This window comes from Protomyctophum parallelum (assembly GCF_964188405.1).
Source record: "Protomyctophum parallelum genome assembly, chromosome: 19".
Taxonomy (NCBI): domain Eukaryota; kingdom Metazoa; phylum Chordata; class Actinopteri; order Myctophiformes; family Myctophidae; genus Protomyctophum; species Protomyctophum parallelum.
The window spans coordinates 22,757,910-22,778,383 of NC_139717.1; the positions used below are offsets into that span (position 1 = coordinate 22,757,910).

The 20,474-nt window shown below is 46.0% G+C and overlaps 1 protein-coding gene across 1 annotated transcript in view; it reads left to right on the top strand.

Annotated features, from left to right (window-relative positions):
* The window catches only part of cdc42bpb (CDC42 binding protein kinase beta (DMPK-like)), an 87,760-nt gene that overhangs the window by 44,679 nt on the left and 22,607 nt on the right, over nucleotides 1-20,474 (top strand). Inside the window, 12 exon segments of the mRNA XM_083790010.1 lie at nucleotides 2,075-2,199; nucleotides 3,278-3,380; nucleotides 10,880-11,028; nucleotides 11,686-11,783; nucleotides 13,618-13,697; nucleotides 13,973-14,056; nucleotides 14,183-14,257; nucleotides 15,666-15,771; nucleotides 16,164-16,300; nucleotides 17,724-17,863; nucleotides 18,266-18,347; nucleotides 20,013-20,229. Of these exon segments, the coding sequence (XP_083646136.1) occupies nucleotides 2,075-2,199; nucleotides 3,278-3,380; nucleotides 10,880-11,028; nucleotides 11,686-11,783; nucleotides 13,618-13,697; nucleotides 13,973-14,056; nucleotides 14,183-14,257; nucleotides 15,666-15,771; nucleotides 16,164-16,300; nucleotides 17,724-17,863; nucleotides 18,266-18,347; nucleotides 20,013-20,229 (1,396 nt within the window).

Genomic DNA, 20,474 nt, shown 5'->3' on the forward strand with positions numbered 1-20,474 from the left:
ATTGTATTGTCACTATAGTCTCACTATGGCCCAGACTACTGAGACACTCTGTTACTAACAGAACATTGTATTGTCACTATAGTCTCACTATGGCCCAGACTGTACTGAGACACTCTGTTACTAACAGAACATTGTATTGTCACTATAGTCTCACTATGGCCCAGACTACTGAGACACTCTGTTACTAACAGAACATTGTATTGTCACTATAGTCTCACTATGGCCCAGACTGTTGCCTCCCTCAATGTTAATGCTTGAAGGAAAATGTTCGTCGACTACCTTTTTTCACTGACAAAAACTGCATACGAACTAAATAAAAAATCACACCTGTGTCCCCTCTCTCTCTCTCTCTCTCTCTCTTTTTCTCCTCTCTGTTTCTGGCACAACAGCGCCACTCTTGCCCCTACTGGTACTCATAGTCACACATACATACACATACATAGTCACATAGGTTAACACGGACATTGCTGTTCCTTGGAGTGGTTGCACCACTCAAAAAACTAACCCATGATGACTAAAACTAAGCCTAAATATACTGTCAATTTCGTCAACAAATAAAAACTAGACTAAAATGTTAGAAAGGACTAGTGGGCAAGAGATCCAGTATGAGTCTTTTTACACTTAGTTGCATGCTGAAAATAGCAGATCTACAAGGTCACAGCGCAGCGCAACACGTTGTGAACTTGTAGATCTACTAGAAACACACATCCGCTCAATTTACTTCTACATTTGTAAAAAATGAATAAACAGCCTTCGCCTTTAAATCAGCAAAATAGTTTCCGTTGCTCCAGACTGTGTCAGGCAGTGTTATTGTTGGCAGCAAATTTCTATTTTAATTTTAGTCATAGTCTCTTGAATAGTTTTCATTTAGTTTTAGTCACCTGGAATGTTTTATTGTTAGTGTAGTTTTAGTCGACTAAATATCATAAGGTTTTAGTCGACTAAATCTAAAATTGATTTAGTCGACTAAAATGCATTTTGGCGTGATGTCGTCGTAATGGCTGATTTTACACTTGCTGAAAATGCGTTGTGAGCTTGTAGATCGGCTATGTTCACTATGCAACCAAGTGTAAAATGACTTATACTGGATCTCTTGTCCACTAGTCCCTTCCTAACATATTAGTCTAGTTTGTATTTGTTGACAAAATTGTCAATATATTTAGTCATCGTAGTCATATCGTAGCTTAGTTTCCATTTAGTTTCCATGTAGTTTTCGTCAGTGAAAAAAGTAGTCGACGAACATTCTTCGCCATCGAATTAGTCGACGAAATCAACACTGGTTCCAGTTGTGTGTGTGTTAGCAGATCTATAAGTCACGTTGTCCCCTGTTCTTCCACAGCTGTGTGTTAGCAGATCTATAAGTCACGTTGTCCCCTGTTCTTCCACAGCTGTGTGTTAGCAGATCTATAAGTCACGTTGTCCCCTGTTCTTCCACAGCTGTGTGTTAGCAGATCTATAAGTCACATTGTCCCCTGTTCTTCCACAGCTGTGTGTTTGTAGATCTATAAGTCACGTTGTCCCCTGTTCTTCCACAGCTGTGTGTTAGCAGATCTATAAGTCACGTTGTCCCCTGTTCTTCCACAGCTGTGTGTTTGTAGATCTATAAGTCACGTTGTCCCCTGTTCTTCCACAGCTGTGTGTTTGTAGATATATAAGTCACGTTGTCCCCTGTTCTTCCACAGCTGTGTGTTAGCAGATCTATAAGTCACGTTGTCCCCTGTTCTTCCACAGCTGTGTGTTTATAGATCTATAAGTCACGTTGTCCCCTGTTCTTCCACAGCTGTGTGTTAGCAGATCTATAAGTCACGTTGTCCCCTGTTCTTCCACAGCTGTGTGTTTATAGATCTATAAGTCACGTTGTCCCCTGTTCTTCCACAGCTGTGTGTTAGCAGATCTATAAGTCACGTTGTCCCCTGTTCTTCCACAGCTGTGTGTTTGTAGATCTATAAGTCACGTTGTCCCCTGTTCTTCCACAGCTGTGTGTTTGTAGATCTATAAGTCACGTTGTCCCCTGTTCTTCCACAGCTGTGTGTTAGCAGATCTATAAGTCACGTTGTCCCCTGTTCTTCCACAGCTGTGCGTTTTTGTAGATCGGCTGACGTCTCAGAACCGCCAGCTGGAGGAGGAGCTACAGGACCTGGCGTCTAAGAAGGAGAGCGTGGCGCACTGGGAGGCTCAGATCGCTGAGATCATCCAGTGGTACGTTTCACTGTGTGTGTGTGTGTGTGTGTGTGTGTGTGTGTGTGTGTGTGTGTGTGTGTGTGTGTGTGTGTGTGTGTGTGTGTGTGTGTGTGTGTGTGTGTGTGTGTGTGTGTGTGTGAGGGTGTGTGTGTGTGTGCCGCGCTATGAGCTTGTAGATCTGCTATGGTGGAAGCAGCATATATATACTCTGAACTGCACTATTTGAGCGGATGGACAGGGTTTTTTTTTTGAGCAGCTCTCAAATTGGATGGCGGTAAAAAAAATGTAAGTGGTTTTCACAATTCTCCCTGAGGGAATTTCTGTCTTTGATAGCGAGGTTACCGTACCAACAGAATGGATACAGGAGAACGAAATATTAACGCAATGTATCTAGGCTAGTGATGGGAGATTAATCAGCAAACACATCGGTATCAGCCGATTTTAGTTGTTTCTTTTAGATTAATCGGCATCGGTTCGATTAATCGGTCTGTCTTTACAGATAAACAAGCCCAACGTAACAGCTTGAACAGATCTACAAGCTCACAATATTAAATATCAAGGTATTTGAGTTAAATGTGACATGCCTAAGCCTGCAGTGCAGATACCCTGCTACATGTATTTTTCAGAATGGACAAAATTATTATAGTTTTTTTCAGAATAAGATCATATCGACATCGGTAATATCGGTTATCGGCCATAACAGCAATGAATTATATCGGATATCGATATCGGCCAAAATGTCTCATCGGCACATCCCTAATGTAGGCACTAGAACAATTCTATACGGAGAAAGAAGATGATGCTTCCTGTACCCGTGATCTGTATCCTGAAGCAGTTTGTTGTGTTTTCCAAGTTTGTGCATCTACTGTTGTTTGTGTTCGAGAAGTTCTTGTTAAATGTAAACACAAAATAATGATGGTTTTTGTGTGTGTGTGTGTGTGTGTGTGTGTGTGTGTGTGTGTGTGTGTGTGTGTGTGTGTGTGTGTGTGTGTGTGTGTGTGTGTGTGTGTGTGTGTGTGTGTGTGTGTGTGTGTGTGTGTGTGTGTGTGTGTGTGTGTGTGTGTGTGTGTGTGTGTGCGCGCGTGTGCGTGCACAGGGTCAGTGATGAGAAGGATGCTCGGGGTTATCTTCAAGCGTTGGCGTCTAAGATGACAGAAGAGCTGGACTCTCTACGATCCACTGGACTGAGCAGACCCATGGTAACACACACGCACACGCATGCATGCACGCACGCACGTGCACACACACATACACACACACACACACACACACACATCAGGCAGTGAGACAGGTATCAGGCAGTGAGACAGGCATAGAGCAGTGAGACAGGCATAGAGCAGTGAGACAGGCATAGAGCAGTGAGACAGGTATCAGGCAGTGTGACAGGTATCAGGTAGTGAAACAGGCATAGAGCAGTGAGACAGGTATCAGGCAGTGAGACAGGCATAGAGCAGTGATACAGGCATAGAGCAGTGAGACAGGCATAGAGCAGTGAGACAGGTATCAGGCAGTGAGACAGGCAGAGAGCAGTGAGACAGGCATAGAGCAGTGTGACAGGTATCGGGCAGTGAGACAGGTATCGGGCAGTAAGACAGGTATCGGGCAGTGAGACAGGTATCGGGCAGTGAGACAGGTATCGGGCAGTGAGACAGGTATCGGGCAGTGAGACAGGCAGAGAGCAGTGAGACAGGTATCGGGCAGTGAGACAGGCAGGTGTTCTCATTAGTATCAGTGAAGTGGGTTGCTGCTCCCTCGGTGGACCAACACACACAAACACACGCACGCACACACACACTTACACACACACGTGCGCACACACAGACACCAGAACTAGGTCTGACAGAGAGACAGGCCTCATTCTTTTTATATCTTTACATTTTTAATCCCACGATTTGCAACCCGTTTTTTCACCCAGTGTCAACTATCTAATGTAATCCTGGGCTCTACACGCCCTCTGCCAACCTGGGGAGAGCAACGGACTGACCTCATGCTTCCTTCTATGCATGAGGAGTCCAAGCCGCTTCTTTTCACCTGACAGGGGGAGTTTCCCTGGTTGGACGTAGCGTGTGGAAGGAACATGTTAGAATTTCCAACCAGTTCCTTTCCCTTCCATCAGGCACCCAGGCTGTCCAGGGGGAGGCAGTATAGAGACCAGGATATGGAGTTACATTTGTCTCTTTATTAACAAAACAAAAGAAAAATTAACCAAACAAAAGAAAAACATTTGAGAGAGAAAAAATCTAAACAGAACAAAAAACTATTTTTAATTCAAACAAATTAAAAACGCAATCAAAAAATATATTTGCAAGCAAAAAAAAAAAAGATTTGAAAGAAAAGAAAAAATAATTGAGAACAAAACTTTTTTTTTTTTTTTTTTTTATAAAATAAAAATTTTAAATTAAACTACATAAAACAAAATACTTACTAAATGTTTGGGTAATAATAATATGTGTTGTGCTAAATAAAATTTTTTTAATGTTTTTTTTCCTTCGTTTGCGAATGAAAGTTTTTTTTTTCTCATTGCAAAACGCCTTCTCTCTCAAAACCTATGTCTTTGGTCTCGATTTCTTTTTTCTCTCTCAAAACCTATGTCTTTGGTCTCGATTTTTTTTTTCTCTCTCTTGGATTATTTGTGTGAGGGGTGAAAGTTCAGAAGGCGGGTCCTACGCTGAAAAGATGTAAGACACCTCTTCATTGGCCACTGTCTTAAACCCTTGCTTAGGGTGCAAATCTCAACTGTTTTGGACGGGGGTGGGCTCGTTGGAATCGTGTCGCCCCCCTGGGGGCGTCTTTGGGGGGCTCAAGGTTCAGGGACCCCCAGGGACCCCCTGGGACCCCCCAGGGACCCCCAAATGGTAACTCTGTCATTTCTCAACCGTTTTTGACGGGGGTGGGCTTGTTGTGATTGTGTCGCCCCCCTGGGGGCGTCTTTGTGGGTCTCAAGGTTCAGGGACCCCCAGGGACTCCCCGGGACCCCCCAGGGACCCCCAATGGTAACTCTGTCATTTCTCAACTGTTTTGGACGGGGGTGGGCTCGTTGGAATCGTGTCGCCCCCCTGGGGGCGTCTTTAGGGGGCCCAAGGTTCAGGGACCCCCAGGGACCCCCCGGGACCACCCAGGGACCCCCAAATGGTAACTGTCATTTCTCAACTGTTTTGGACAGGGGTGGGCTCGTTGGAATCGTGTTGCCCCCCTGGGGCCGTCTTTAGGGGGCTCAAGGTTCAGGGACCCCGAGGGACCCCCCGGGACCCCCCAGGGACCCCCAAATGGTAACTCTGTCATTTCTCAACTGTTTTGGACGGGGGTGGGCTCGTTGGAATCGTGTCGCCCCCCTGGGGGCGTCTTTGTGGGTCTCAAGGTTCAGGGACCCCCAGGGACCACCCAGGGACCCCCAAATGGTAACTCTGTCATTTCTCAACTGTTTTGGACGGGGGTGGGCTCGTTGGAATCGTGTCGCCCCCTGGGGGCGTCTTTAGGGGGCCCAAGGTTCAGGGACCCCCAGGGACCCCCCGGGACCACCCAGGGACCCCCAAATGGTAACTGTCATTTCTCAACTGTTTTGGACGGGGGTGGGCTCGTTGGAATCGTGTCGCCCCCCTGGGGCCGTCTTTAGGGGGCTCAAGGTTCAGGGACCCCGAGGGACCCCCCGGGACCCCCAAATGGTAACTCTGTCATTTCTCAACTGTTTTGGACGGGGGTGGGCTCGTTGGAATCGTGTTGCCCCCCTGGGGGCGTCTTTGTGGGTCTCAAGGTTCAGGGACCCCCAGGGACCACCCAGGGACCCCCAAATGGTAACTGTCATTTCTCAACTGTTTTGGACGGGGGTGGGCTCGTTGGAATCGTGTCGCCCCCCTCGGGCCGTCTTTAGGGGGCTCAAGGTTCAGGGACCCCCCAGGGACCCCCAAATGGTAACTCTGTCATTTCTCAACCGTTTTGGACGGGGGTGGGCTCGTTGGAATCGTGTCGCCCCCCTGGGGCCGTCTTTAGGGGGCTCAAGGTTCAGGGACCCCAAGGGACCCCCCGGGACCCCCCAGGGACCCCCAAATGGTAACTCTGTCATTTCTCAACTGTTTTGGACGGGGGTGGGCTCGTTGGAATCGTGTTGCCCCCCTGGGGGCGTCTTTGTGGGTCTCAAGGTTCAGGGACCCCCAGGGACCACCCAGGGACCCCCAAATGGTAACTGTCATTTCTCAACTGTTTTGGACGGGGGTGGGCTCGTTGGAATCGTGTCGCCCCCCTCGGGCCGTCTTTAGGGGGCTCAAGGTTCAGGGACCCCCCAGGGACCCCCAAATGGTAACTCTGTCATTTCTCAACCGTTTTGGACGGGGGTGGGCTCGTTGGAATCGTGTCGCCCCCCTGGGGCCGTCTTTAGGGGGCTCAAGGTTCAGGGACCCCGAGGGACCCCCCGGGACCCCCCAGGGACCCCCAAATGGTAACTCTGTCATTTCTCAACTGTTTTGGACGGGGGTGGGCTCGTTGGAATCGTGTTGCCCCCCTGGGGGCGTCTTTGTGGGTCTCAAGGTTCAGGGACCCCCAGGGACCACCCAGGGACCCCCAAATTGTAACTGTCATTTCTCAACTGTTTTGGACGGGGGTGGGCTCGTTGGAATCGTGTCGCCCCCTCGGGCCGTCTTTAGGGGGCTCAAGGTTCAGGGACCCCCCAGGGACCCCCAAATGGTAACTCTGTCATTTCTCAACCGTTTTGGACGGCGGTGGGCTCGTTGGAATCGTGTCGCCCCCCTGGGGGCGTCTTTAGGGGGCTCAAGGTTCAGGGACCCCCAGGGACCCCCCGGGACCACCCAGGGACCCCCAAATGGTAACTCTGTCATTTCTCAACTGTTTTGGACGGGGGTGGGCTCGTTGGAATCGTGTCGCCCCCCTGGGGGCGTCTTTAGGGGGCTCAAGGTTCAGGGACCCCTCAGGGACCCCCAAATGGTAACTCTGTCATTTCTCAACCGTTTTTGACGGGGGTGGGCTCGTTGTGATTGTGTCGCCCCCCTGGGGGCGTCTTTAGGGGGCTCAAGGTTCAGGGACCCCTCGGGACCCCCCAGGGACCCCCAAATGGTAACTCTGTCATTTCTCAACTGTTTTGGACGGCGGTGGGCTCTTTGGAATCGTGTCGCCCCCCCCTGGTGGCGTTCTCAAGGTTTTGGAGGTTCGGGGACCCCCCCAGGGACCCCCAAATGGTAACTCTGTCATTTCTCAACCGTTTTGGACGGCTCGTTGTGATTGTGTCACCCCCCTGGGGGCGTCTTTGGGGGTCTCAAGGTTCAGGGACCCCCAGGGACCCCCCAGGGACCCCCAAATGGTAACTCTGTAATTTCTCAAAGTGTGTGAGAGAGAGAGCTATAGTAAGAAGAATATGCAGATGAATATAAATGGTTCTCTCTGTCTCTCCCTCCCATCAATAAAGATCTATCATAAAAATGTCAAGAGTTACCATGTGGAAGTCCCCAGGGGTCCCCAAACTTCCAAAACCCTGATAATGCGCCCAGAGAGGCAACACGATTCCAACGAGCCCACCCCCGTCCAAAACGGTTGAGAAATGACAGAATTACCATTTGGGGGTCCCTGGGGGTCCCGGGGGGGTCCCCGAACCTACAAAACCCTGAGAACGCCCCCAGGGGGGCGACACGATTCCAACGAGCCCACCCCTGTCCAAAATGGTTGAGAAATGACAGAGTTACCATTTGGGGGTCCCTGGGTGGTCCCGGGGGGGTCCCTGAACCTTGAGACCCCCAAAGACGCCCCCAGGGGGGCGACACAATCACAACGAGCCCACCCCCGTCAAAAACGGTTGAGAAATGACAGAGTTACCATTTGGGGGTCCCTGGGTGGTCCCTGGGGGTCCCTGAACCTTGAGACCCACAAAGACGCCCCCAGGGGGGCGACACGATTCCAACGAGCCCACCCCCGTCCAAAACAGTTGAGAAATGACAGTTACCATTTGGGGGTCCCTGGGGGGTCCCGGGGGGTCCCTCAGGGTCCCTGAACCTTGAGCCCCCTAAAGACGGCCCCAGGGGGGCGACACGATTCCAACGAGCCCACCCCCGTCCAAAACAGTTGAGAAATGACAGTTACCATTTGGGGGTCCCTGGGTGGTCCCGGGGGGGTCCCTGGGGGTCCCTGAACCTTGGGCCCCCTAAAGACGCCCCCAGGGGGGCGACACGATTCCAACGAGCCCACCCCCGTCCAAAACAGTTGAGAAATGACAGAGTTACCATTGGGGGTCCCTGGGTGGTCCCTGGGGGTCCCTGAACCTTGGGCCCCCTAAAGACGCCCCCAGGGGGGCGACACGATTCCAACGAGCCCACCCCCGTCCAAAACAGTTGAGAAATGACAGAGTTACCATTTGGGGGTCCCTGGGTGGTCCCTGGGGGTCCCTGAACCTTGAGACCCACAAAGACGCCCCCAGGGGGGCGACACGATTCCAACGAGCCCACCCCCGTCCAAAACAGTTGAGAAATGACAGAGTTACCATTTGGGGGTCCCTCGGGGTCCCTGAACCTTGAGCCCCCTAAAGACGGCCCCAGGGGGGCAACACGATTCCAACGAGCCCACCCCCGTCCAAAACAGTTGAGAAATGACAGTTACCATTTGGGGGTCCCTGGGTGGTCCCGGGGGGTCCCTGGGGGTCCCTGAACCTTGGGCCCCCTAAAGACGCCCCCAGGGGGGCGACACGATTCCAACGAGCCCACCCCCGTCCAAAACAGTTGAGAAATGACAGTTACCATTGGGGGTCCCTGGGGGGTCCCGGGGAGTCCCTGGGGGTCCCTGAACCTTGAGACCCACAAAGACGCCCCCAGGGGGGCGACACAATCACAACAAGCCCACCCCCGTCAAAAACGGTTGAGAAATGACAGAGTTACCATTTGGGGGTCCCTGGGGGGTCCCAGGGGGTCCCTGGGGGTCCTTGAACCTTGAGCCCCCCAAAGACGCCCCCAGGGGGGCGACACGATTCCAACGAGCCCACCCCCGTCCAAAACAGTTGAGATTTGCACCCTAAGCAAGGGTTTAAGACAGTGGCCAATGAAGAGGTGTCTTACATCTTTTCAGCGTAGGACCCGCCTTCTGAACTTTCACCCCTCACACAAATAATCCAAGAGAGAGAAAAAAAAAATCGAGACCAAAGACATAGGTTTTGAGAGAGAAAAAAAAATCGAGACCAAAGACATAGGTTTTGAGAGAGAAGGCGTTTTGCAATGAGAAAAAAAAAACTTTCATTCGCAAACGAAGGAAAAAAAACATTAAAAACATTTTATTTAGCACAACACATATTATTATTACCCAAACATTTAGTAAGTATTTTGTTTTATGTAGTTTAATTTTAATTTTTTATTTTATTAAAAAAAAAAAAAAAAAAAAAATTAAAAGTTTTGTTCTCAATTATTTTTTCTTTTCTTTCAAATCTTTTTTTTTTTTGCTTGCAAATATATTTTTTGATTGCGTTTTTAATTTGTTTGAATTAAAAATAGTTTTTTGTTCTGTTTAGATTTTTTCTCTCTCAAATGTTTTTCTTTTGTTTGGTTAATTTTTCTTTTGTTTGGTTAATAAAGAGACAAATGTAACTCCATACCAGGATTACTGCATGTTTCTTGTGAGAAAGGGCAAAGCCAACTCGAGTCGTGACAAATCATGACAATAAAAATATTTTGGACCAAACAAATAAGAAGAAAAACAACAAAAATAGTGCCGTTTTTTTCTTCTTTCTAATTCTTTGTTCGGCCCAAAAGATTGTGTTTGTTGTCATGATTTGTCACAACTCGAGTTGGGTTTGTACGACGCTTAAAAGGTCTTTAAATAACTACTTTTTGAAAAGTCTTATGAGGAAAATGAACAGAAATCATTTACTGGGCCCTGGTAGGGGGCGGGACTGTTACTGTCCCGGAATCTAATACTTTCACCTTTATCGTTGCTTAATTGATTGATTTGTTCAATCATGCACAATTCAGATTACTTATACCAAACCTATAGGCCCCTGGAAAGGCCTCTAACAACTAAATAGTTACCGGTACTATTAGGCAAATTACTCAACGTTGTAGGCCTATACTGTAATGCTAAAGCTTGAAACTGTTAACCCAGTGTTTAAATAACCCAAACCAGTGGCTTTTACATTATTTATTGGTCATTTACCATTCATACGTAACACAAGCACACATTGGTAGGATTAAAATAGATGAATTCAGTTTGCCTTTTGGCCTAATCTCTAGATTATGAGAAAGAATAGAATAACTAAAACAAGACAGTAATAGTTAGTAGTGGTCTAACTGTTTAGTAGGTAATTAAAACCTGTATGGATGACAAAGAAACAGAGCAAATGTGTGCGTGCGCTCAGGACTAGGTCTGTGAATCTTTGGGTGTCCCACGATTCGATTCGATTCGATTCCGATTCTTGGGGTCACGATTCCAGATTCAAAACGATATTCTATTCAAAATGATTCTCGATTCAATAAATTGGATTTCATCACAATCTACTCCAGTCTTGAACTGAAGTGACTATACTACAGTAACTTGAACATGACTGAAGACATGATGTTTACTGTGATTAGGGTGAGCTTACATTTCATATCACAAACACCATGCAGTGAAAACTCCTGTAACTGTAACAAGAAAAAAAAACGATCGATTTTGAATCGTTCACAATGGTGAATCGCGATTCTAATTCGAATCGATGTTTCTTTTTACACCCCTACCTCAGGACCCTCTGTGGAAGGTGCGTCGCAGCCAGAAGCTGGACATGTCTGCCCGCCTGGAGCTCCAGTCTGCCCTGGAGGCCGAGATCAGAGCCAAGCAGCTCATCCAGGAGGAGTCGCGCAAGATCAAAGCCGCCAACATCGCCTTGGAAAGGTCACTAATGTACTCCCTGTTCCACTAATGTACCCCCCCCCCCCCCCCAAAGATTTGAGTTCAAAACGTTGAAAGAAAATATATTCAAAGATTTGCGCAACATTTCCACGTTTTTTTCAAAAATAGCAGACCCAGCTTGTAGGTCTGCTATTTTTCAATAGCTAAAGTATAACATAATGCTTAAAACACCAAAAGGGGTTCCCGCCCTGAATGGGCTATTTACTGGTCATTAGCTGTCCGGGGACCATCGATAGTCCTTGGAAGAGATTCCCAGATGGAGAGAGTTGTTAACCAAATGGACCCCTCATAGATCTTTAAACCAAATTAAGGTTTCACTCTCTGCAAAATATCACAATCAATTTAATCACTTTTTTCCATAGTTTGTACAGCAAGCTTTTACTGTACATGTGCTATTTCTATTTTAAAAGATAATAATAATCTTGAATGTGTTAAAATCTTTAATCTTATATACAGTATGTTATGTTTGTGATCAACCCACCCTCTCTAGGCAATGTTAATATAGGATAGTGTTGAATGTAATGTGGACAGTTTGCGTAGGCATGAATGGATGGTTCTCGTCTTTCGACAGTAAATTAAATGTCATTTTTGAGTTTAAACGGGTATGTGGATGAATGGATGTCCTTGTTCTTTCGACAGTAAACTAAGGGAGTCGGAGAGGAGGAGCCACGACATGGAGGAGCAGATGGAGACTCTGAGGATGGACCTGGAGGAAAGTCGCTCCCGTTCGGACAAAGGTTGGTGTTACTCCTCCCCTCCTCCTGGCTCCTGCCATAACTCCTTTAACAATTGTATGGTTGTCATTTTCATAATGTTGCTGATGTCTGAGCGGTGGGCGGGTCTTTCGGTACCTTCATGATGCTCAGTGACATCACAGAAGGTAGGTTTGTTTCCCTGCCCACAGCTGTTTTTTTTCCTACAGGCAGGTGTTCCGGTGAATTTCACCCGTGTTTAGTGATAGTGTGATAGAGAAAGATCCCATATACACACCCACAGTGGACTTTTGTTTTATTTTTTCCTTCTTTTATTTTTTTCACATGTCCCAGGAATGGGTGGACCAAAGCAGAAGTTCACAGCTCCATTCTTATTATTCTTTTGGCACATATTATTTGTAAATTAATACCCAGAATTTTCACAGATTTAATGAAGTCATGATGACATATTAAAGAAGAGTACCTCAAGTTGGCAACTTGCCATGCTATTGCTGTACTATTTTGATGAGAAATATTGTTTTAATTGAACAATGGGTACAATTTACCCGTGTTTAGTGATGGTGTAACAAAAGTTAAGCAGTGTTCTCGGTCAAGTTAATGTATACGTACAGTACTTACGTAAATGTACTTGGCTACTTTCCACCACCTCAACTCCCCCTAACCCTAAATCCTTCTAGCTCCCGCTCAGGTGTTGCGTTAGTCCGCTAATTGCCGTTAATTAATAAAGCAATAAGCGCGGAGGGTCTTCTACCCTCCCAGCCATTGTAAAATACCCGGTAAGCTGGGGCCTCGAGTGGCTTATTGCTTTTCTAAAACGGTTACAAACATATATCAATATTAACCTAATAATAAAACTATTAAATTCACAAAAGTAGCTACGCTTTGCGCCACCAGAGCGAGCCACATCACTTCCTTGTTTTGCTCGGCAAGTAGGCTATGTGACTGGAGAATAGCGCTTGATGTCTTTACGGGGCTGCCTGGGGCCACACATTCACAGTCATATGAGCCGGGCGGTGCTTAGACGCCCGCACGGCATGGGTTTGTAAGGCAATCAAGCGCTCCCCTTCCCCAGTACAGCTACACAGCTGCGGAATCAGCAGGGAATGATATAAAGTGATTGAAGGTGTGGGTTATCGGTGAAAACGGAAACGGTCACGTGACGGTAACCAGCCAATCAGAATCAAGTATTGGTCGCTACGTCCAACCAGGGAAACTCCCCCCTGTCAGGTGTAAAGGAGCAACTTGGACACTCAGGCATGAAGGAAGCATGAGTTCAAGTCCGTTGCTCTCCCCATGTTCCCCATATATGGGGACTAGGTTGGTGGAGGGTGTGTAGAGCCCAGGATCACATTAGATGATTGACACAGGGGTGAAAAATGGGTTACAAAATCGTGGGATAAAAAATATATTAAAAAAAAACTATTGGGATTGAAGACAGATTTTTTTTCGAGTGACACCGGGAGAATATTCAAAATCTCTCCAGAACACCCTGCCTGGTTGACAATGACACTGCGCTTTTATTAGAGTTGTTATCACCGCAAATCAACCACATTTCATCAGCGTCTTTTTTCAATGCAAAGTATGCATTTACGCAGTCATCAATGCATGAAGACATGTAAGACCGTTATTCTTTTTTTTAATCAAATCAAATAAGAGAAATTGCAATCGTTCAGGACATTGTGCTTAGCTGTCTGCTACCATTAAAATGTCCTACCAACTTGCATAACTCGTTTTAATTATACAGTATCTATATTATATATAATATATATATCCCCATCTTCCTTTATAACTGCAACAAACTAAACTACTCCTCATTATGCGCTTCTCTCTCTCTCTCTCGCCCCCCTCTCCTCCTCAGGTTTGAAGCTTCCAGATTTCCAGGACTCCATCTTTGAATATTTCAACACGTCTCCCCTCGCCCACGATCTGACCTTTAGAGTGAGTCCTGTCTGTCTGTCTGTCTGTCTGTCTGTCTGTCTGTCTGTCTGTCTGTCTGTCTGTCTGTCTGTCTGTCTGTCTGTCTGTCTGTCTGTCTGTCTGTCTAACCAGTGACCACTTTGACCATTGACCTTTCTCTCTCTCTCTCTCTCTCTCAATCTATCTCTCTCAATCTATCTCTCTCTCTCTCTCTCTCTCTCTCTCTCTCTCTCTCTCTCTCTCTCTCTCTCTCTCTCTCTCTCTCTCTCTCTCTCTCTCTCCCTCCCCTCCCACAGCCTAGCTCTGTCACTGACATAGACTCCACCCCCCAGAAACCTGTGTCCACGCCCACCTCCCCCTCCGAGTCCCCTGAACTGGAAGTGAGTGTCGTGCACGTGCACGCGTTGCACACACACACACACACACACACACACACACACACACACACACACACACACACACACACACAATATGCACCATTGGTAATGTGAGCTTTGTATTTCTAGGAACCGGTCAAGTCTCCCGTGGCCCCTCCCACCCCCTCCTCGACCTATCAGACGTCACACCTCAGCCATCCAAAGGTACTATTTTATAAAATTAGACAAAAACGGTTCTAATCATGTATGACAACTTATAACGATGTTTATATTATTATGAGTGCTGGGTCATAATGCATTATAAGTGGGAACGGCACATTTGAATTAACTCACCCAGTGCCACGGCGCCATCTGGTGGAGGGTTCTCGTTGCCATGCATCGATTGTGAATGAGCGATACTCTGAACTTGAAAGCTGCGTTGGCCGGAAACCAAGCATTTAAGCCAGTGAATTCTTCATGTCCGGCTAGAGACGTTGTTTTCCTCCAACGGATGGAAATGTGTTACATGGGGGTCTTAGTTTACTTAGTGTTACATGGGGGTCTTAGTTTACTTAGTTTACTTAGTGTTACATGGGGGTCTTAGTTTACTTAGTTTACTTAGTGTTACATGGGGGTCTTAGTTTACTTAGTGTTACATGGGGGTCTTAGTTTACTTAGTTTACTTAGTGTTACATGGGGGTCTTAGTTTACTTAGTTTACTTAGTGTTACAGGGGGGTCTTAGTTTACTTAGTTTACTTAGTGTTACATGGGGGTCTTAGTTTACTTAGTTTACTTAGTGTTACATGGGGGTCTTAGTTTACTTAGTTTACTTAGTGTTACATGGGGGTCTTAGTTTACTTAGTTTACTTAGTGTTACATGGGGGTCTTAGTTTACTTAGTTTACTTAGTGTTACATGGGGGGTCTTAGTTTACTTAGTTTACTTAGTGTTACAGGGGGGTCTTAGTTTACTTAGTTTACTTAGTGTTACAGGGGGGTCTTAGTTTACTTAGTTTACTTAGTGTTACATGGGGGTCTTAGTTTACTTAGTGTTACATGGGGGTCTTAGTTTACTTAGTGTTACATGGGGGTCTTAGTTTACTTAGTTTACTTAGTGTTACATGGGGGTCTTAGTTTACTTAGTTTACTTAGTGTTACATGGGGGTCTTAGTTTACTTAGTTTACTTAGTGTTACATGGGGGTCTTAGTTTTAGTCATCATAGTTTAAATGGGAGTGTTACATGGGGGTCTTAGTTTAGAGTGTTACATGGGGGTCTTAGTTTAGAGTGTTACATGGGGGTCTTAGTTTAGAGTGTTACATGGGGGTCTTAGTTTAGAGTGTTACATGGGGGTCTTAGTTTTAGTCATCATAGTTTTCGTCTGTGGTGAAAGGCAGTTGGCGGACCATTTTTCGCTATGGTTTTGGTTCACAAAATCAACGTGTGTGTGTGTGTGTGTGTGTGTGTGTGTGTGTGTGTGTGTGTGTGTGTGTGTGTGTGTGTGTGTGTGTGTGTGTGTGTGTGTGTGTGTGTGTGTGTGTGTGTGTGTGTGTGTGTGTGTGTGTGTGTGTGTGTGTGTGTGTGTGTGTGTGTGTGTGTGTGTGTGTGTGTGCGCGTGTGTGTGCGCGTGCGCAGCCTAAAGCTCACCAGTTGAGTATCAAGACGTTTTCCAGTCCGACCCAGTGCTCACACTGTACCTCCCTGATGGTGGGACTCATACGACAGGGCTACGCATGTGAAGGTACGTGCACACACACACACACAGTCTCAGACACACACACACACACACACAGTCTCACACACACACACACAGTCTCAGACACACACACACACAGTCACACACGCACGCACACACACAGGGCAGATTTGACAAATCTAAAATGTGAAATGACAGACACATTTTAATACTTTTTAATATATATATATATATATTTTTTTTTACAAAATAACGGAAATATTTGAAAATGTACGGAAATTTTTCCAACGGAAACGGTTGACGATTATGCAAATGTAACTGTGGTTATCTCAAATGATTGAGACTATGTAATCTTTTTGACAGCCTCTGTTTGTGTTGTGTCAACCTTGACATCTCTCTCTCTCTCTCTCTCTTCCCCCCCCCCCCCCCCCCAACAGTGTGCTCGTTCATCTGCCACGTGGCGTGTAAAGACCACGCCCCCTTGGTGTGTCCCATCCCCCCCGAGCAGGCCAAGAGGCCTCTGGGAATTGATGTCCAGCGGGGCATCGGAACGGCCTACAAGGGCTACGTCAGGGTGAGAGAGACTCTTTTAAGCCATTTTGACCTGAGATCAGATTTTAGAAATGTCTTCTATACATCCCGACAGTTTTCTGAAAAAGCTATGTTTCTATGTCAGTCGTTCCTTCGGTTTTTCAAAAATAGCAGACCTACAAGCTCATAGCGCACCAGTATAACATAATGCTTAGTTAGACCAAAAGGGGTTCCCACCCAGAATGGGTTAAAAAAAAGCTTCTTCGTTGAAACGTGAACGAATGTTTCTGCTTTCCTCCGACCATGCGCATATAGGGGGAGCTGTCTGTCAGCCTCATCCTTCTCTCTCTGACTTTGTCCGTGACCCGTGGTGTATATAGGTCCCCAAAGAGGTCCACATTTCGGATGCGGTCCGTCCATGTGACACCTATAGTGCCATTCGCATAGCATTCTTGTGTTGACTCCATGTCATTAAAATGTGTGCAGCAGCTGTAAACATGCTTTCTTGTTTAGAACCTATAGCTCGAGTTTCACTTTATTTGATGGCATCTGATAGAAAGATGTAGGTAGACCTAATTTGGCTCCCCTCTGCAGTGCTCTGCTACTGAAAGTCTTATTTCTCTCCAAAAGCACTCACATTTCATATCACAAATAAATAATATTCACTTAGGTGAATTCACTAAATAAATAATATTCACTTAGGTGAATTCACTAAATAAATAATATTCACTTAGGTGAATTCACTAAATAAATAATATTCACTCAGGGAAATCAGAGCACTTGTTTAAGCCAGAAAACCCCCAGACCAAAGAAAATCTACTGAATGTTAAAAGTTCAGTTTTTTTTTTGGGTGTGCTCAGAATTTTTTTTATGTCACCAATCCCTTCAACCCATTCTGAACGGGAACCCCTTTTGGTGTTAAAAGCATTATGTTATACTTTAGCTATTGAAAAATAGCAGATCTACAAGCTCATAGCACGCCACTCGGTGGCGCGCTAAGAGATATTTTCAGATGGGGGGTCGGCGGCCAATTACATATAATTCTTGACATGAAATATTTTGAAAACCACTGACATATAGTAGAAGGTTGAAGGTTTTTCAGAAAACTGTCAGGATATAGAAGGCAATGCATTTGTAGAATCGTTCCCAGGTCTAAATGTACTTTTTTTCCTCCTCCTTCCTGCAATTGAGCTCAGAGAAACAAAACAAATATTAAGAATTTATTTTGTTTAAAATTTTAATTTAATTGTTTAATGTCACAATCCCTTTAAAATTCCGGACTTCTACATTGCGGTAGTATTGATTGATACTTTTTTACTCAAGTACTTTTCCCCCCCTCCTTCCTGCAATTGAGCTCAGAAAAACAAAAAAATATATTTATGTATATTTTTTTTTCTTTTTTTAATGTCATAATCCCTTTAAAATTCTACACTGCGGTGGTATTGATTGATACTGTGTTTTGTCAGATTCCCAAACCCACGGGGGTGAAGAAGGGTTGGCAGAGAGCGTACGCCGTGGTGTGTGATTGTAAGCTCTTCCTGTACGAGGTTCCAGAGGGGAAGTCCACCCTGCCCGGAGTGGTCGCCAGCCAGGTCCTAGACCTCAGGTACTGCGTGTGCGTGTGTGAGTGCGTGCATGCACGTGCGCCAGGCCAGGGCCAGGGCATTCACTTCTAGTCATTTTTTGAGTGGTGCATCCACTCCTACAACCAGCAATGTCCGTGTACGTACATACGTGTATGTATGTGTTGTTCACCTATGTATGTGACGTTAATGAGCACCAGTATATGACTATTAGTAGGGGGGGGGTTTCACCACTCAGTTCATGAAAATGTGCCGGAAATCTTGTTACAGAACGAGTTTATAACTAAATATCTGCTACTGCTAATTTCGACGTCAGACCTAAATGGCGTTAATTAGATTGTTTGTATAGTGTTATTAAATCGATTAGTTTAAACCGTCACCATGTTGTGCGTGCTGATGTCGTGGTGTCTTTTTGCCTTCGGCAGAGACGAGGAGTTCTCCGTCAGTTCCGTCCTGGCCTCGGACGTCATCCACGCCACCCGCAAGGACGTGCCCTGCATCTTCAGGGTATGTGACCTTTCACCTTTAACACTTTTTTTTGGCGCTTGTACGGCAGTGTCTGGGGGGGGGCTGGGGGTGGCCCTGGAACAACGTTATTTGCAGATGGGGGTCGGCGGCCAAATACAGATAATTCTGGGGGTCCTTGACATGAGACAGTCTGAGAACCACTCGCATAGAAACATGGGGTCTTTCCTCAGAAAACTGTCATGATTTAGAAGACATTTGTAGAATCTGCTCTCAAGTCCTAAATGGGTTTTAAGTTAACCCATTTTGGGCGGGAACCCCCTATTGGTGTTATACCGGTACTTTAGTTATTGAAAAATAGCAGATCTACAACCTCAAAGCTTTTAGGTCTGCTATTTTTCAAAAAATCGTGAAAATGTGCCTGAATATATATTATTACAGAGTGAACATTTTAACTAAAATCTTTGCTTCTGTGGGGGGCACAGAAAGACTTCAGTGCACTGTGCCTACACATGTTGCGACCTTCGGTCGCAACATGTGTAGGCACAATGAAAGGAATGAATGCATTCGCCATGTATCCGAAGGAAGCCTGATCCAATCACTTTTAGATTTACTCCAGTTTAATCCTGAGTTTAAGTTTTGTTGTATTCAAGATCTGATTTTAGGCATGTTTAAGCCTCCAGGAAAATCCGTGTTCTGGTTCTTAATCCACTGTTTTTCATTAAAACGTCTTTGTCCTACTGACCAGTTGGGATTGTGTTGAAGTCCAGCGCCTTTTAGAGCTTCAATGCCGTGAGCCATGAAATGTTGAACCAACCTTGTGGTTGTCTTTTTTGCATTGTTAATATTGTATCTGTGTTGTCCCAGCCTTGTAGCTATTGTTTTACCCGTTTCTCCGACATATTGTAAACCACATTTTTCACATGTGATTAAATAAATGCAGTTGCTGGTTATGGCTGTTATTAGTTGTTTAATCTCCAACACGCGTTTTGTAGTTCTATTTTTGACTAATTGTTTGGGTTTGAAGTATTCTGGTCCCTGGCGTGCTGGTGTGTTGATTCCTTTTAACTTGCTGTGTACTAGATAATCTTTAAGATTCTTGTTTTTTCTATAGGCCGATATAATTTTATAATCTTTTAGAAGATCATCCGTTTGGTTCTCAAAACTCAAATCTTTGCTTCTGGGGGAGGGGGCAGGGGCATATTACATATCATTTTTGGGGTCCTTGACATGAAATTTGATCACCACTGATACAGAATTTTTAAGATTTTTTTTTAAATTTCGACGTCAGGCCTGAATGTCATAATATTCTTTTTGGAAAATTATGGTCCCATTTATTTAAAAAAATTACCATAAAGTCACGTATGTTCTGAGGTGCGTGGCTACCGTTACAGTCTATTAACGGGAGCCACCCCCCGTTCAGTCAAAAATAAAAACCAACGAAGAGTAAGGGGGGGGGGGGGGGGGTGGTGTCCCGCCTCTACAAGCTCATAGCGCGCCACCGAGTGGCGCGCTATGAGCTTGTAGGTCTGCTATTTTTGAAAAATCGAAGAGCGACTGACATTTTTAGAATCCGATCTCAGGTCAGAATGGGTTATAATCAGACCAGTGTGTGTCCAGTGGAAACCTCGTATGAATCTGATCTCGGGTCAGAATGGGTTCAATCCGTAACGTTTCCCCCGTCGTGTCCTTTCCCCCCCCGTATAGGTGACGTCGCTGCTGCTCAGCTCCCCGGTGCGCGTGGTGTCCCTGCTGCTGCTGGCGGAGAGCGAGGCGGAGAAGAGGAAGTGGGTGGGCATCCTGGAGGGCCTGCAGAACATCCTCACCAAGAACCGCCTCAAGACCCCCGCCGTGCACCGCGTGCACGAGGCCTACGACTGCACGCTGCCCGCCATCAAGAGCACGCTGTCCGCCGCCGTACTGGGTGAGTGGCACGACGCGCACAAACGCACACGTTTTTTTTATCAAAGTTTCTTTATTGACCCATTCTGACCTGAGATCAGATTCATACGAGGTTTCTACTGGACACACACTGGGTCTGATTAACCCATTCTGACCTGAGATCAGATTCTAGAAATGTCAGTCGTTCTTCGATTTTTCAAAAATAGCAGACCTACAAGCTCGTAGCGCGCCACTCGGTGGCGCGCTATGAGCTTGTAGATCTGCTAT